The sequence below is a fragment of the Drosophila suzukii genome, chromosome 3 (genome assembly GCF_043229965.1).
Source record: "Drosophila suzukii chromosome 3, CBGP_Dsuzu_IsoJpt1.0, whole genome shotgun sequence".
NCBI classification, from domain to species: domain Eukaryota; kingdom Metazoa; phylum Arthropoda; class Insecta; order Diptera; family Drosophilidae; genus Drosophila; species Drosophila suzukii.
The window spans coordinates 53,710,857-53,730,249 of record NC_092082.1 but is presented as its reverse complement, the minus strand read 5'-3'; the positions used below and the strand labels follow the sequence as shown (position 1 = coordinate 53,730,249).

Here is a 19,393-nt window from a genome sequence, read left to right as displayed (position 1 = left end):
CAGGAACAGCAACAAGCGAGAGAGGAAGCAGGGGCTATACTCAGCCTGCTGACCAGGTTCAACCCGAAGCTTGCGACAGACCGTTGGAAGGTGGTCAAGGTGTCACCATGAACGTGGTAATCCTCTTGAACCAGGCCTGCTGGGAACCCCTCGCATCCCAACAAGACCGGGTGAACTACGGGTTCGATAAGGTGCAACTACGAATCTACGACACGGATAAACTAGCGGCAGACAACATGGCTGCCTGCACCTAACCTGCACCACAGCACAGCCTGGCAACAGGGAACACAGACGTAGTCCTCATTCAAGAGCCATGGATTGTTGGTAACAACATCTGTGGCTTATCAACCTCCCTATACAAGCTATTTTACACCAAGGGTAAGGGTAAAACCAGAACCTGCATTCTTACAAAGACACACTTTAACACATTTCTTATTCCACAGTTTAGCGAAGGCGACCTCACCACGGTCAGACTGGAGCTAAACGAACACAACTATCACACCATAGCATCCTTCTATCTGGCTCACGACTACGAAGGGCCACTACCAAACACCACTACACAACAACTCATACGCACTCACTCATCTAAGGAACTCATCCTGGGTGGGGACGCTAACTCACACCACACACAATGGGGAAGTACAAACACAAACGAAAGGGGTGAGTTACTCTACGACTATCTCCTTCAATCAAATCTATTCATCTGCTACAAAGGTAATGACCCAACAACTTTCATCACTAGAAATAGGAGCTTACTTACTTAAACAGCTAGAAGCGTGGAAGGTGGGGATCGATCACTCATTCTCAGACCACCGATACATAGAATTTATAATAACTCTAGACTGTCCTCCCGCCGAGAACATTACTGATCTAAGATTAACCAACTGGGGATACTACAAAAATCTCCTCAACAGGAACCTACACGCTCCACCGACGCACGTACGCAACGGTCAAGAATTAGATAACCTAGTTAACACTTTTACTGATGTCTGCGGTGAGGCCTTAAAATGGCCTTGCCCAAGCAGAACAGTCAAAACAAAGCACAAACCCCCTTGGCGAACCTTAAAGGAGAGTGTATAACTTACTTCAATAGAGCTAAATACAACAATAGCGAATCCTCCTGGAATTTATACCACACAAAACTAAGCCTATACAAAAAGAATATTAGAATATCAAAACGAAGAGCTTGGGCTAACTTCTGCAGTAGCATATTAGAATATCAAAACGAAGAGCTTGGGCTAACTTCTGCAGTAGCATAGAATCTACTGCGGAGGCATCCAGACTCAGAAGAATTCTAGCAAAAGCTCCAGCAACCATTGGCTATCTAAAAACCAATGCTGAAAGCTGGACGGAAAACAGTCAGGAAACCCTTGAACTAAGAACACCCATGTAGTGGAGCACCTCCACATAGAGGAAAACTTAGACGACCAGAGTATTGAAAACATTTCAAACCGTGGCCGCATTCAGTGGGCTGTTAACTCTTTTAAGCCCTTCAAATCACCCGGCCCAGATGGGCTCTTCCCGGCCCAGCTACAACGGACACTAGACATGTCCCTACCCTGGCTGACAGCCATCTTCCACGGCTGCCTTGCTCTAAACCATATTCCAACAAGGTTGCTGGACGTTAAGGTAATCTTTATACCGAAAGCCGGCAAACCCTCCCACACCAACCCAAAGGACTTCCGCCCGATTAGTCTCTCTTCCTTCTTGTTGAAGACCTTGGAAAGGCTAATTGACACCCATATCAGGCTAACCATCGACCAAAGCCTACACTCTGACGCACAACACGCGTACTGTAAGGGCAGATCAACAGATACCGCCCTCCACTCTCTAGTGTCCAGTATAGAGAGAGGTTTCCACAATAAGGAATACTCTCTGGCAGCGTTTCTAGACATAGAAGGCGCCTTTAACAACGTCACCCCAACGGCGATTACTGGTGCTCTGACTGAACTGGGCATTGAGCGGCCCATAGTGGGACTCATACACACCATGCTAACCAGCAGAGTAGTGTACTCCACTATGGGATCAGCCCACTCGACCAGGAATGTCAGCAGAGGAACCCCACAAGGGGGTGTACTCTCACCTCTTCTATGGGTTTTAGTGGTCAACAAACTGCTATCACTTCTAGAAGAGGCGGGAACTAAAGTGGTAGCCCACGCGGACGACGTGGTTATCCTACTGCAGGGTATATTCCCGCAAACTCTTTGCAATCAAATGGAGACAGCCTTATCCACCCTCTCCAGGTGGACGGTTGTCTGTGGACTAGGAGTTAACCTAGAAAAGACCGAACGAGTTCTCTTCACAAGGAAGTATAAGATACCAAATCTAATTCTCCCAAAACTACACCAAACACGCCTAACCCATAGCAACCAAGCAAAGTACCTAGGTGTCATCCTTGACAAAAAGCTTCTCTGGACAGACAACATCCTAGATCGCACACGCAAAGCGGCCATAGCACTCTTCGCCTGTACAAAAGCCATAGGGAGGAAATGGTGGTTTCTCCCCCGTGATAGTTCACTGGCTATACACTGCAATAGTCAGGCCCATTTTCCTCTACGGAAACATTGTATGGCGGCCTTCCCTAGAAAAGGGAAGTTGCAACCTCCGGAAGAATCCGGAGAAACAAGATCCAAAGAAGCGCAGAACTCTGCATCTGTGGGGCGCTTCGCACCACCGCCACTGAAGCACTAAACACAATTCTCGATCTCCAACCCCTGGACCTACTTGCCAAAAGGTGGGCACCTGCAAAAGCGCTGAGGGTCCGCGAAGCAGCGGCATGGACAACAGGCTCTACGGGTCACTCCAATATCTTATCAAAACATACATCCTTATCACGCAGTACAGACTACGTTCCACCCATAGTCAACTTTGAAAGAAGATACAAGATCTTCATACCCACCCGTACAGACTGGGACAACCTCCCACACCAATCCGAAAACGCTGTCAACATATACACAGACGGCTCCAAGCTTAACTCCCAAACAGGTGGGGTAGTCTTCTCCCCCGATCTAGACATAAAAGTCTCATTCCGCCTACCAGACCGCTGTAGTGATTTCCAAGCGGAAGTCATGGCAGATATAGATAGATATTTTCATCTTCTCGGATAGTCAAGCAGCCCTAAGCCCCCTCAACTCCTACACAACGAACTCAAAAACAATCTCTGAATGCCAAAAATCTTTTAACGAGATGGCCACTTATCTGAGAATCAACCTCATCTGGGTGACTGGACACCGCAATATTGAGGGCAACTGCCTAGCAGACGAGCTAGCAAGACAGGAGACAACCGAAGACATTCTTCGCGATAAAGACACGGTGGGTATGCCCATGCCTACCTGCAAGCTATATCTCAGGCAGAGACTGTACACACTTTCCAACAAACGGTGGAACTCAATCTCAACATGCCACAATTCTAGACTCACATGGCCAAACTACAACTCGAAAAGAACAAAAACTCTCCTACAATGTAGCAGGGCGGACATCTCCACTCTCCGAAATGCCCTCACGGGCCACTGCCTTATAGGGACTCATGCGCTCAGGCTGGGACTCAGTTACCAAGACTTCTGCCGCAGCTGCAAACAGAAAGACCAAGAGGAGAGCATCGAACACCTCCTATGATTCTGCCCAGCGCATAACCTAAAGCGCTTTCAAACCCTTGGTAGCTACACAGTTCCGAACCTTGCGGCCATTCAGGGCGTAAACATCCAAAAACTCTTATATTTCCTAAGAAGAACAAAATACTTCGCGAAATCAAATAACCCATGAGCTAGGGAAAAGGATCTAATCAGAGATCATGTGGTATCACAAGGGGCCCAATGTGGCCTAAGTGTGGGGATTAGTATCTAATCTCCAACCACTCCTACCTAACCTAACATAACCTAACCTCTTAAAAATTAAAATCGCCATACACCAAGACTTAATTGTAATATATATAAAATACTCCATCATAACAAACCGTTGCGAAGTGTATAACGCAAGATCCATCTCACACAATGATAAAAAACTGCTAATTGTAAATCATGTCGGTAAATGTAACAACAGATACTGTATATAATTTCTAATTTTAAGACAATATTTAATTATTATGGCACTTTAAGCCCAGAAAGTACTTGTTGTACTAGGCTACTAAATGGAGAAAAATCTCTTTGTCATAAAGGAGAAGGAGCCATTTTTATAAATGCTTATAATACTGTTTATGATACTCATCTAAATGGGTCATTTTTATTTACTTTTAATAGTACTACTACAATTAATAATATACCCTACTCTAATTTGGACCATAAGATAATAGAATATATCGCAGAATAATAATAATTTAGTATCCGAATATCATATGTAAAATGATTCGGAACTTTCATTCGATAACATTAACATATTAAACCCCTTTGTTCAAATTGAAAAAACTCAAATCCCAATAACGTTAATACTGATTAACGTTAATATTTGATTATCACGCTTGTACTTAAGCTCAAAAAATATCTATTATGCAAACCAAGGAAAATTCATATTGAAATAGACACCGAAAATAATATGTCCGAAAATGCAAATACCACTGAGGATGAAATCATAGTCAAATTTACAAATCATCTAAATTCAGTTTATCCGTCACTTCCAATGAATCGGGACGATTCAATTTAGAAGGGGGAGAGTTATCCAGCCTCCTTACCCAATTTATCAACAAACTCTTTATATACAATTCTTAGCTGAGATTGCCTTCCAGCTCAAGCGGCCAGCCGCCTTACCCAAGTCGTAAACAATTTCTTATAAACAATTCTTAGCTGGGAACTCCTTACTCACCTTTCTCACAGAATCCCAATTAGCTCCCCCACTTCAGTCGAAATTCATTATGAAGATTCAATTGCGCCGCGGTCCTCCGAACATAAACTAAGCTGGGTCCAGCTAATGTAAACACGACCACCCGGTCAACACCCCGCGAGCCTCAAAACTGCAGCGTAATCCGATTAGCAATCGAGCAGAGAATTTGATCACCCAATTTCCCGACTCTCTTGAGCCCAACTCTTGTCCAACTCTTAATGAGTTCCCCAATTCTCTTAAACCGAGGTTTGCTTATCAGATAACCGGCCCTTGGCCAGGCAGTCCGTTTTTGCATCCTAGAAGATCGGTTCAATCAAAGCATAATTGTGAAAATTAATTTAAAAGTTGATATAAGGGAAAAGTTGTAAAATTGTAACTTAGTGAATAAAAAAGAAAAATAATTATTTTTAAATTATTCACCAGTAAAATAATTAATTTGCACGAATTCCCATTTTTAAAGGGTGAAAATCAGAACACACTCTACCACAAACTCTGCTTTTCGCTGCAGCTCACTCCGCCGCCGAAATTTACCGAAATTTTCTGGGTCAGAAAAACACAAAGATCTTTTGTGGACCCGGTTGTTAGTTATAACAAGAAAGGAAGTAAACTTCGGCAAGCAGAAGTTTGTATACCCTTGCAGCTATATTTATTAAATTAAATTCGAAATTCTTAAAAATACAAACAATAATATTCTCAATAGTATAAGATAATATGTCAAAAAAACACCGAAGCTATAATTTGTTTCATATTATTTTCCCATAGTCGTCCGATTTAAACTAAAATTAAATTCGAAATTCAGATAATATCGCGACCGCTGAAGAGAGTGGACGTGTCTTGTGCGAGCTCCGCGAAAAGTGCAAGAAAGTTGTTAAATTAAATCCAAACAAAACACAAAAACTAAACTGGTTAATTTCAAATAAGGGAAAAGACGCTAAAACACAAAGAAATTTAGGTTTCAACACAAAATTGGTGTAATGACTTTAACTAGCACATACATTTTTTCATCTTATAATGATAAATAAGTGCCACGCTAATAAAAGCTCAATGAGCTACGAACAGAATAAAGAGCGACTCAGCTCCGCGAGCCGAAGAGACGGTTACTTTTCGTATGTCTCAACGCGTGATAGCGAAGTGCAAAAAACGACCCTACTGTCGGTCGATAGCCAAAGAGCACGATCTTGCTCACCATGCTTACTTACGGCTACCACTACTCCGACGGCTTGGAGTCAACAATGCAAACCCCCCCCCACAATCAGTTTCGACCCCTGGCGCACCAACAACATGCAACGGTAAAACTTCTGCATCCGCACTAAATTTGTCAGCAACAACTACAGCTACGGCAAAAAAACCAACGACAACCACAGCTACGACTATTATTTCGGTATCGACTGCAACCGCAGCTCTAAATACAACGGCAACAAAAACCCCGACAACAAATCGAAACCAAAACAAAATTCAGCAAGCGGGTCCGGCCATAAAGACCGGACTAGATCGGTACATCCATATCAAGCGTAAGCTTAGCCCGCAGAACACCGCGGTAGGTAACAAGTCAAAAATAAACCGGGAGATCCGACAGCAATCGATTTGCGCTTCTAGCAGAAAATGAATCAGGACGGGCTCAGGAGACCCAACCGAAACCTAAGCCCCCACCAATTTACATTAGGCAGAAAATCTCGAACGCCCTGGTCAACAAAATTGTTGCGCTGACCGGAGACGGAAACTTTCATGTTGTTCCGGTCACAAAAGGGGATATCCACGAAACCAAGCTTCAGACCAAATCTGAAGAACATTTCCGAGCAGTATCCAAATACCTGGAGGAAGCTAGGAAAAGCTACTACACGTACCAACTAAAAAGCAGCAAGGACCTGCAAGTGGTAATAAAAGGAATCCAGCCCGACGTAACCGCCAAGGAAGTTATCGATGCGCTCAAGGAAAAAGGGTTTTCTGCTAAGAACGTCAGTAACATTATAAACAGGGAAAAAGAGCCGCAACCACTCTTCAGGGTCGAGCTGGAGCCAGACAGCAGAGTCTTGAAGAAAAATGAAGTGCAGGAGTATGGACACACCAGGGCATACTGTTCGCTTCGAACAGTCTGTGTAACTTGTGGAGACTTCCACAATTCGGCTAACTGCCCTGCCAACAAAGAAGACCCCAAAAAGAAAAAATGCGTTAACTGCCAAGGTAACCACACGGCAAACTACAGGGGCTGTCCGGTCTACAAGGGGATGAAGGACCGCATGCGAAAAGTGATAGCAACGCGTCATCAGAATATCCAAAATGCGTTAACTTACTCGCATACGACGCCGGAAGTATTTTTCGGCACGGCTGCAAGATCCTCATTTGGTCAACTAAATACCCAGAAGGGATTCTCATACGCCGATGCCCTTCGATCGGGGACGGAAAACGCACTCCAGTCTAATCTAGGAAACGCTCAGCAGATCCAAGTACAGTCGCAAAGCACTCTGGAAACTATGTTGGTCACCATGCAACAAAGTATGATGGAACTCATGTCATTCATGAAAACGACCATGCAAACACTGGTTCAAAACCAGAACATGGTGTTACAGCTACTTGCAGCTAAGCAGTCCAAATAATCAGATGGTAAATCTAAGAATAACAATGTGGAACGCCAATGGCGTTTCACGGCACAACCTTGAAGTAACACAGTTCCTGAATGAAAATCATATCGACATTATGCTACTGGTAGAGACGCACCTCACAAACAAATACAACTTTCAAATAAGAGGCTACACTTTCTACCGCACAGACCATCCAGATGGTAAAGCCCACGGCGGAACCGGCATCCTAATCAGGGAACGCATCAAGCGCCACTTTCACCAAAGGTTTTCAACTAATTACTTGCAAGCCACGTCTATCAAAGTGCAGTCAGGCAACGGAAACCTCACCATAGCCGCTGTCTACTGCCCTCCTCGCTTTACAATTTCTGAAGGACAATTCATGGACTTCTACAACTTGCTTGAAGATCGCTTTATAGCTGCAGGGGACTATAATGCCAAACACACGCACTGGGGATCACGCCTTGTGACTCCCAAAGGGAGGCAATTATACAATGCAATCATAAAACCGAACAAAAAATTAGACTATGTTTCCCCTGGCAGTCCCACGTACTGGCCAATAGATCCCAGGAAAGTTCCAGACCTAATAGACTTTGCGGTGACAAAAAACATTCCCCGCAATATAATAAGCGCCAAAGCGCTTTCTGACCTGTCGTCAGACCATTCGCCAGTGCTAATAACTCTTCTTCAAAGCACAAAAACCACAGATCACCCCCTCAGGCTGACGTCGCACAGAACCAACGGGTTTAAATATAAAAAGTATGTAAGCTCACACATCAAATTAACCCCTCACTTCAACATCGAAGCGGACATCGACTGCTCTACCGATGCTCTTGAAAAAGTATTCGTGAAGGCAGCCACTATCTCAACACATCAAGGCAGGGACGTGCAAACCAACCACTTCAAAACTAATCTGCAAATTGAACGGTTAGTCCTAGAAAAGAGGCTCCTGCGACGTGCCTGGCAAACCAACAGATCGCCGTCATCAAAACAACGTCTTAAGGAAGCCACTCGGGTTTCCAGCCGATCCCGTCTACAACGCAATGACCTGCCAAGCCAGCTATAACTTTCGGGCCCCTTTAGCACAACATCAGTCATATGACTGTGAGTTAGATTAATTAGTCTAAGATTTGATACACTATTGCACTTGCTATACACTTGCTATTGACAAATCTCAAACTGAACTCGCTCTCTAACTCCTACTTCATTTACGATCATACCTCGGTTTTGAGCTTTAGATCTTTTTGTGAGTGGGATTTATTGTTATTCAGTGACTCTCTGAATTTGAACTTTGGACTCCAGACTTGGGTCCCGAAATCTGAGCATCCTGAATTGTGGGAACGTGCCTACAGTCTGAACAGCGGCTCGTTCTAATTGTTTAATCTATAAACTCTGGTTTTTTGTTTTTTTATGGTTTGGTAATTTTCCATTGGCTTGTTGACAATTAAATTTGGGTTTTTATTTCTTAGAGGGTGTCTCGAGAGTGTCTGCGTAATGTGAGCATGTATGTGTGGGTGTGAGGACATGTACATAGGAGTGTGGTGTGCTATGGATACGTCACTATATATTATCTTTTATACGCCTTAAGTATGACAACTCAAGATGCAATTTTTATCTAACATGAAAATTGTGGGCGTCATGGGTTTGGGCAGTTTGTGGGCGTTAAAGTTGGCGTGGCAAACTTTTTTTTGGGTCAATCGATTGGAATTGATGAGAACAATATATTTCTGTTAAAATTTTTAATCTAGCATCAATACTGTAGGATCACTTTTGGGCGGTTTGTGGGTTAGAGTGGGCGTGGCACTCTGCTGAAGCAAACTTGCGCTGCGTAAGAAGCTCAGGAATCTGCACGCCAAATCTCAATAGCGTAGCTCTTATAGTTTCCGAGATCCCAGCGTTCATACGGACAGACGGACAGACGAACAGACGGACATGGCTAGATCGACTCGGCTTGTGATCCTGATCAAGAAAATATATACTTTATGGTCAGAAACGCTTCCTTCTGCCTGTTACATACTTTCCGACGAATCTAGTATGCCCTTTTACTTTACGGGTATAATATATTAATATAAGTAAAAAAAAAAATTATATGTACTTAAGTACAATTTTTCTTAAATAAAAATAAATAAATATATATATTATCTTTTATACGCCTTAAGTATGAAAACTGAAAATGCAATTAGGGAAGTTTATGTAAGGGATGATTATTTTACCGAAAGAATTTAGCAATTAGTCTAAACATACATAAGTAGTAGGGAAAGACGGGTTCTGGGACAATTAGCATATTAATGGAACCCCTCTCCCCTCATTAACATATGCGGGTTCTAGGTTCATAATTCAATAAATTAACTGATTTTAATGGGCTTTGAAATCATAAAAATGTCATGATCATGTCCATAAAGAGTATACTTAATTGCCCTCATCGCCCCCACATCCCCATGTGACAATATTGATCACGTATCCTTCCCCTCATTATGTGCAATTAATATTCAGGTGAGAAAGGAGCACATGAAAAAGGTCGCACACTTAAAGTATCCAAACGTTGTTATCTTAGAGGAACATATCCGATCATGTTTGGGAAAGTTGTGATCACGTACCCTTTTGCCCCATTATCACAGGTGCTGCTGTGCACGTGAGAAAGGTCGCACACCCAAAGTATTCAGAGATGATTGCCTTAGAGGGACATGTCCGATCATGTTGGGGAATAATGTTTTCTATGATTGTAAAACTAATTTAGAAATCAAAACCCCAATAAAATAAATCTTACAAGTTAATGATTCTGAAAACGCACGCTCATTGACAAGATCATGGGCCTCACGCCAACGACCTCACGACTGACTACTAGCTCTAATACGTCCCATAATAGGGGTTGAAACCGCGCAACAACTCGCAAGTAGCCGACATATCTTAGTCAAGGAAATATTTTCCATTCTCCGTACCTGTAATTTTAACTCTAAATAAAAAGTCAGAAGTTTATTTTGTAGCATAACAAAAGTTTTATTAATTTATTTTGAAATTGCGAACATGTTTTATTATGCTATTAAATCTCTTTCATTTTTTTTCTACATTTTTTATATTTTCATAATGTTGAGTGCTTCCTTTTTGTAATCCGAAATTCGATGGCATACACAAGTATCAACTCCCTCAGTGGCTGCATCATTGCTCCACACGCAGGTGTCCATATGATAGATGTTTTCATATTACCTCCATCACATTCAAAGAGTTTTGATTGTTTGAACTGGAGCCGTACATAATGTGCATTGAACAGAATTCCGTCAAATACCTTCAGAAAGTTATTTATTTTAACTGATTGCATGTTGTCTATCTAAGTCAACAATCTCGTCTTACTCTTATAAATATGCTTAAACAATTTATAAGGAAATTTTATACAGGTTTTCATCTTCTTCTTTTACCTAAAAATGTGCATTCTCCAAATTCAATTAATGAAAATCTTGGATTTTCCTCTTCTTTTACCCAAAGATGTACATTCTCGAAATTCAACAAATGGAAATCTTTGGTTTTTCCCAAAATCGAAATGATTTTTCCAAACTGTCCCCTATTGGCTACCTGAGTATGATGGTGTATTTAAAAAATGACCTTTCCTTTCCCACCTGCAAGCAAAGTATGTGCGACCTCTTCTAACCAACACTCTCCTTTATTGTATGATTTGGTGTCTCCGTTATTGATTTAATGGTGTCCTATTGGTTACACTTGTATCAAACATTTTCAAAATAAATACTTCTCATCTCTTCTAACAATGAACAGTCGATGTAACCTACTAGAATTAGCTATATTGTCTTTGAATTTACAAAAAACTTAAATATGCACCTCTCATCTTCAATATCATCGTACCCGCCCATGTCATGTCCGTTCAGAGTTGCATAAGCGAAACCTTGACGGAAGAGTCAAAAAATGTCTGAGGGATTCAAGGGAAGAATACTCCATTACATGTACGTAAATGATGGAACGCACTTGATCCTACCTGAGAATTTCTTGAGTGAAGCTGGATTTTCACTGCTACCTCATCTCAGCATTCTATTAGAAAGTTATACTTCAGCAAAAGTCAACTTTGAACTGTTTGCAGAGTATGTTCTTTTTAAAGATGAATCTGAAGAAATTAAAATAAAAAGTTTTCAAAGTAAAATGACGATCATGAACAAAGATTCTGACCTAGAATGTATCTTCCATGAACATAACATGGAAACAATTTCCAAAACACAAAAATTTCAAGAGCGAGATAGTTGATGGTCTCTTATAAAACTGATTCGCTTAGAAATGAATGAGAATCATTACAAAACGATGGCTGGTTCATCTTTCATACCACTACCTCGCTTCCTTTTAACGAAAAAAGCAATAGTTAACGTTTGTAACGAAAATGATCAACATTGTTTTAAATGGGCTTTCATTTCTGCCTAAAAATTGTTAACAGGCCGCAAAGATGTTCGGCATATAATATTGTCAATATGTCAATAAATATCGCTGGAGATAATTCGTTTAAGTGATAATATAGAATTAGATTTCACAAGGTTGACTTTCCCCCTTGAAATAAAATGTATAAAACATTTCTTAAAAAAGAATACTCATATTGCACGTTTTTAGATATAATGAAGATACGAAGGAAATAATAGGACCACTTTTTCAATCGGAAGTAGAAAAACCTCTTCATATCAATATGTTGTTTTTGGAAAACGGTCCATTTCGGACATTATATGTACATTAAAAATATTTTAAGGTAAATTATTTTATTCATTTTTTTTCTCTTTTAAGCAATTAAATAATTTGTATATATATCAGATTCAAATACTAATAACTGCTCAAAGAGGTAATCAGAAGAGGGCGCAATATTTCTGCAATGTGTGTTTAATTTTTCCCAAGACTGAGGAACCTGCATTGAAACAAAAAACGCTCTGTAGTAGGAAGGTCTCAAAGAAGCCACACCCCCAGAATAATACATAGGAATTACCCAAGTTCAACATCAGCTTCAAGTTCCATTCGTTGTCTACGCGGATTTTGAATGCATTCTGGAACTGAAAAATCTTGAAGTGAGCCCTAAATTTTTTAATATTAATGAACACATTCCAATATCATATGCTTATTATATAAAGTGTGCTTTTGATTCTAGACTAGTAAAATTTGTTTTGGAAACCGGAAAAAATTCGGGAATAAGTTTTGTAAATTCATTGATAACAAATTTAACTAAACTGAGTGATGAGTACTTACACTAAATAGTTCCTATGAGAATGAGTTTGGATGACCAACAAATATTTGATAATTCATTGAATTGTTCTATTTGTCAGAAAGGTTTAGGGACTGATAAAGTTAGAGATCATTGTCATTCCAAATGTAACTTGGATTATAAAGTAAAGATATGTATTCCAGTATTTTTTCATAATTTTTCGAAATACGACTGTCATTTATTTTTTCAAGAGTTAGGAAAGATTCCCGTTGAAATTTCCTTAATACCAATCAATAAGGAAAACTATAATTCTGTCTAAAAAAAAATAAATAGTTTAAGTGGAAATAGTTTTGAAATTCGTTTTCTCGATACATACAGATTTATGCCATCAAGTTTAGATACCCTAGCTTCTAATTTAGTTGATGATCAATTGAACACTGTAAAATCATTTTTCAGTAATGATATTGAATTTCGACTAATGCGTAAGGAGGGTATATATCCCTATGAATGTTTAGATTCCGCTAGTAGACTCGAGGAAACTTCCCTTCCACAAAGGGAAGCATTCTATAGTAATTTAACGGAAAGGGAATGTTCTCAGGAAGATTATGATCAAGCTCTTAAAATTTGGTCGCATTTCTCATGTTCAACTCTTAAAGATTATTTAGAATTATATTTGAAAACTGATGTATTCCTTTTAACCGAGATTTTTGAAATCTTTCGAAAAATTTGTATGCAAATTTATTCACTTGACCCAGCTCAGTATTTTACGACACCAGGTCTATCTTGGGAAGCAATGTTGAAAACTACAAATATTCGACAAGCATTCGAGGTGGTTTAGTTCAATGTTGCCATAGTTATACAAAAGCAAATAATAAATACTTGTCAGATTATGATTCCTCGAAGGAGTCTATATATTTAGTATATGTGGATGCGAATAACTTGTATGGCTGGGCAATGTCACAACCTTTACCATAACAAGACAATTTTAATATTCATAATATTCCAATTGATAGCAATTACGGTTATTTTTTGGAAGTGGACTTAATATATCCATACCGTTTACATGATCTTCCATTTTGTCCGTCAAATTGTCTGGCCTCAAAAGAAGATAAGGTAAAAAATTAATTGCTGACCTGGGAAATGAGAAAAATTATGAAATACATTATTGGAATTTGCAACAATGTATACAGAATGGGTAAGTACACCCAAAAAAAAATGATCATAGAAACTAAACTATTCGTACATTAAAACTAAACTATTGAGTGTCAAAAATATCTTGATAAGATGCGTATTAACCTTATGACACCGAAAGTATTAAACTGAAACTTTCGAAGTTATCAAAGTTAAACTAACGAGTATACAATTTATACTCAATCAGTGTACTGAAATTTATGCTGATAGTTTACTTTTTATACTATTTAGTATAAAAGCTATCCTATGTAGTCTCCGTTTTATACTATTTCGTATACATATTATACTAATCTAGAGAGCCGTAGTATACTTTTTAAGCTATTTATCGAAATCGTTAGTATACATTTTATACTATTTCGTATAAAACTTATACGATTTCCCCGTTGCCTGTAGTATAAAATTTATACTATTTTGTTTTTCGTGGTATCCCAAACCCAATAAAATCAAGTTGTATGTTGTTTTTCTTTTATTACTATTTGACATATTATTTTGTTATTATTTCATAAATATTCATATTTTGCGCAACACACAACTCATGTTTTTAGCTCCTTCTTGTTTTTTTTTATATTCCTTTACCTAACACGTATATACAGACTAAAATAAGTACATGCAACAAGAGTAGGGGCCGTGATTGCGCGGTATCACCGCAAGGTATTGCTTAGCGCAATGGTAGCCACCTAGGCTGTAGCTTCTCTCCTCTCATTCTCGATGCGACGCAGCGTTCGCAGTACACTCGCTGCGTAGGCTGCCGTCGCTGGCCGAACTCTTGCCCCGGTGGTCTTCATCAGCATTTGGCGATCAGACCCGAAGCAGTGACATTAAAATAGGACATGCTGATCGTCCTCAACAATCCCACTGCCGGACTCTGGACAACCGTTCTCCGTGTCGTGTCCGAAGCGCTTAAGGAAGCTTCGAAAGCAACCATGTTCACTCAGCGCCTGCGTGAGGTAGAAATCTACCTGGCCGTGCTTCCTATTTACCCTTGCGTCCAGCGTCCAGCGTCCCTTGCTGGAGTTGTCCCAGGCTGCCTGCCAGTTGTCGACGCTCTGCATCCTGACACTCCTCTTCACCTCGGTCTTGGTTCTGTGGCTCCCGCACCAGTTCACATAGGGGAACTTGGCCTGCAATGACGAGCGCTGCGTCGTCCGGAAGGCACTCGCTGTTCTGACAGCACAAAGGCGGTACGTCGAGTTCGTTAGCTCCTTCGCGTTATGCATCTGTACGCGTGCGCAAAGCACTTGCATCTGAAAATACACAATACACACAAAATTTACCAACAGGGACAATATAATATTGATTTTTTTTAATTTTAGAACAAATATTTTACTTACATGTTGACTCGGCACAAAATTCACAAAAATGCGGGACCAAACTCACAGAGATAAATCATCACAATAATCATTAACGCGTCCAACAACGCCAACTCCGGTAGCATTTTCTGTGTTCGTATACTCGCTATTGTCCTGGTTTTACACCAAAATATATGTTCGAATATTCGCTATTGTCCTAGTTTCACACCATGAAAAACTATTTAATGTTCAGTATACTATTTATACTACTGAGTCTCACTCATATAATAATTGGTATAAGCTTAATACTATAAAGTGTTGGCATGAAACTATTTTGTAATAACTTGAAACTACATTTTCTTTATACTACATTAAGTTTTTGTTGAAACCAAAAGTATAAATTATAAACTAAATAGTCAAATATGACTAGTTTAAAAATAACACTACAGGTTTACGCTTTATACTCTTTGGTAGAGCACTTACACTACAAAGTATACAGTTGAAACTAATTAGTGTTGAGTTAATACTTACATTTTTATACTAACTTTAGTATACTTTTAACACAACGCTTATTAAGTGTATACTTTTGGTTTTTTTTTTTTGGGTGTAGTTTAAAAATAACACTACAGGTTTACGCTTTATACTCTTTGGTAGAGCACTTACACTACAAAGTATACAGTTGAAACTTATTAGTGTTGAGTTAATACTTACATTTTTATACTAACTTTAGTATACTTTTAACACAACGCTTATTAAGTGTATACTTTTGGTTTTTTTTTTGGGTGTACTGAAAAAGATCCATAGAGGAGTTCAGTTCTTATAAAAACATTTATTAAAGAATTTCTTTGATCTAAATACTTTACATAGGCAAAATGCAATAAATAAATTTGAAAAAGATTTTTTTAAATTAATGAATAATTCTGTTTACGGAAAACCAATGGAAGATCCCGAGCGCAGGGTCGATATTAAGCTTGTTAGTACATGGGAAGCTCCGGATAGAACCAAGACTGGACGAAAAGCACATTGTGCCACAACGTTAATTTCAAAATCCCATTTTCATAGTGCAAATAAAATTAATGACAATTTCTATGCAATTCAAATGAAAAGATTGTCCGTTCTATTCAATAGGCCAATGTATTTAGGATTCACAGTATTAGACTTATCGAAATGGAAAGTGTATGACTTTCGCTATCAATATATGAGGCCAAAGTTTCAGGAAAAGTTACTCTTAAATTATATGGATACTGATTAATTTATATATACAATAAAAACGGATGAGTTTTATAAAGATATTCGTCATGATCTTGAAGAAAAATCGGACTATTCAGATGAAAGACTTAATCTATATAACTTCAAAAGAGTTAACAAAAAAAGTTTATGGTTTTTTAAAGATGAGCTTAACGGTAAAGGCATGACAGAATTTATAGGTCTGTGCTCAAAGTTTTATTGTTACAGAATAGATCAAGTTGAATCTTCACATAATAAAGCAAAGGGAGTGAGTTCACGAAATCTTACAATTGAACACTATAAAAACGTTTTATTATCTGGCGCCTCACTATATGGTAATAGAACAATGGTTAGATCAAAAGCACACAAAATAACTACAATTAAAGTAAACAAGAAAATTCTTTGTGGTAAAGATAACAAAAGAAAACGTAATGTTAACAAAACACAATTTTTAGAGTTAAGTAATGAAGACCATGGTACGACATCATGAAAACATCAAAGATTAATCGAAAAAGGCATTTTAGAAATTGTTGAATGGCTGGAATCAAGTTCATTTAGCTTGGGTGAGATGATACAAAATAATTATGTAAACGATGGAGAATCATTAAATAGCCTTAAATTTCAAAAGGAACATATTGAAAAAGAATTATTTTTTAAATCAGTTGAATTGGAGATGTTTTATTATGATCGAGACTTTGGAAAATATAAATAAAAATGATATTGAGTTTGTAAAAAGTATTTTTATTATTTTTAATTTTACTTTAAAACATTGTACAAAAATATTAATATTACACTTAATATAAGATATATGTTAAATACAAATTAATATATATATAAAATTTAATAAAATACATCTTTTTTTATAATGCCTTCCTTATTTATCCAGCTAGTCTTTGAAAACCCCAGCCACTTAACCAAAACTTTGTTTCCTTTTCGCCTTACACCTTTTTAGGGTATGTATTCTTCACCTTTTTTATTTTAAAGATTTCAGTTGTATAGTTTGGTGTATACCCTTTCTCAAAGACATGTTTATATTAACTAATATGAACGTGGTCCCCCTTATGGAAATTACTGGCAGCAAATATTTTCAGGTGCTTATACGATGTTTGTAATATTTGTTATACCCGTTACTCGTAGAGTAAAAGGGTATACTAGATTCGTCGGAAAGTATGTAAGGCAGAAGGAAGCGTTTCCGAACCCATAAAGTGTAAATATTCTTGATTAGGATCACTAGCCGAGTCGATCTAGCCATGTCCGTATTTCTGTCTGTCCGTATGAACGCTGAGATCTCAGAAACTATAAGAGCTAGGCTATTGGGATTTGGCATGCAGATTCCTAAGGTTCTTAAGCAGCGCATGTTTGTTTCTGCAGAGTGCCACGCCCACTTAAACACCCACAAGCCGCCCAAGCCTGTGACGCTCACAATTTTCATGCTAGATAAAATATTGTAACTGAAATGTATTGGTCTCGTCAATACCTATGATTGATCCAAAAAAAAATTGCCCCGCCCACTCTAACGCCCATAACGCTTAAATCTGTCTACCGCCGGTAGGTGGCGCATTTTAATCTCGCTTTGCTGCTTGCATATCTCCATTTCCCTTTGGTCCCCTTAGCTGATAGTCGAGGTACTCGTTTTTTCTTGTTTTTCATTGGATATATTGACATTACTTGGACTCATTTTTGTTGTATTATGCACTCTATTATTATATTTATTAATTAATTGCCTATACATATCTTTCCACATATATTTTCCATTGAAACTAAACTCACGCCACATTAATTCTTTAAGAGTTCTATTGAAACGTTCAACTATTGATGCTTTTAGAGTACTGAAGGTTGAATAATGATTTATCCTATAACTGTTCATTAATACCTTAAATTTCGAATTAAAGAACTCAGTGCCATGACCAGTTTGTAGATTTTTTGGTGTTCCATGACCCGATTTAAATATTCTCTCCATGGCTTGGAAAACATCATTTACATTTTTGGATTTTAATGCCTCACCCCAAGCATATTTCGAAAATGTGTCTATAACAGTCAACAAGTATTGGTACCCACCATTATATTTTGAAAAGGCTCCCATTTCAACCAAATCTGCTTGCCACAGATCGTTTATACCCCTTTTAATAACTCGTCTTCGTTGAAAGTTTTTTCGAGATAGTCCGCGCAACTCATTTACGATTTCTCGCTAAATCATATTCTTCTAATAGGCTGAAAAGCGACACCTTCTAGGTAAGGTTAGGTAGGAGTGGTTGGAAATTAGATGCTAATCCCCACACTTAGGCCACAATGGGCCCCTTGTGATACCACATTATCTCTGAACAGATCCGTTTCCCTAGCTCATGGGTTATCTGCTATCGCGAAGTATTCTGTTCTTCTTAAGAATCATAAGAGTTTTTGGATGCTTACGTCCTGAATGGCCGCAAGGTTCGGAAGTGTGTAGCTGCCTTGGGTTTGAAAGCGCTTTAGGTTATGCGCTGGGCAGAAGCATAGGAGGTGTTCGATGCTTTCCTCTTCGTCTATCTGTTTGCAGCTGCGGCAGAGGTCGTGGTTACTTAAACCCAGCCTTATCGCATGAGTCCCTATAAGACAGTGGCCCGTGAGGGCATTTAGGAGAGTGGAGATGTCTTCCCTGCTACATTGTAGGAGAGTTTTTGTTCTTTTCGAGTTGTAGCTTGGCCATGTGAGTCTAGAATTGTGGCATGTTGAGATTGAGTTCCAACGGTAGTTGGAAAGTGTATACAATCTCTGCCTGAGATGGAGCCATGCGCATACCTACCGTGTCCTTATCACGAAGGATATCGGCGGTTGTCCCCTGTCTTGCTAGCTCGTCTGCTAAGCAGTTGCCCTCAATATTGCGGTGTCCAGGCGCCCAGATGAGGTGGATTCTCAGATGAGTTAAGAGATTTGCGGCATTCAGAGACTGTTTTTGATTTCGTTGTGTAGGAGTTGAGGGGGTTTAGGGCTGCTTGACTATCTGAGAAGATAAAAATATCTATGTCATGATGTACTGACGTGTCCAGGTGGGTCATGGCTTCCTGAATTGCCATGACTTCCGCTTCGAAAACACTACAGTGGTCTGGTAGGCGGAATGAGACTTTTATGTCTAGTTCGGGGGAGAA

General features: G+C 39.1%; 2 protein-coding genes across 2 annotated transcripts in view; one reads left to right on the top strand and one right to left on the bottom strand.

Annotated features, from left to right (window-relative positions):
* The window catches only part of lovit (loss of visual transmission), a 654,250-nt gene that overhangs the window by 336,262 nt on the left and 298,595 nt on the right, over positions 1-19,393 (top strand). The gene's annotated exons all lie outside the window — the stretch shown is intronic.
* Positions 14,346-15,164, bottom strand: LOC139353103 (uncharacterized). The gene is made up of 2 exons (XM_070996348.1): positions 15,087-15,164; positions 14,346-14,999 (listed from the first exon to the last, which is right to left on the bottom strand). The coding sequence occupies exon 2, from the start codon at positions 14,997-14,999 to the stop codon at positions 14,574-14,576; it is 426 nt and encodes a 141-aa protein (XP_070852449.1). The 5' UTR covers positions 15,087-15,164; the 3' UTR covers positions 14,346-14,573.

Excerpts from the sequence above, each read along its gene's own strand:
- LOC139353103 (XM_070996348.1), bottom strand. The coding sequence starts at position 14,999 with ATGCAAGTGCTTTGCGCACGCGTACAGATGCATAACGCGAAGGAGCTA.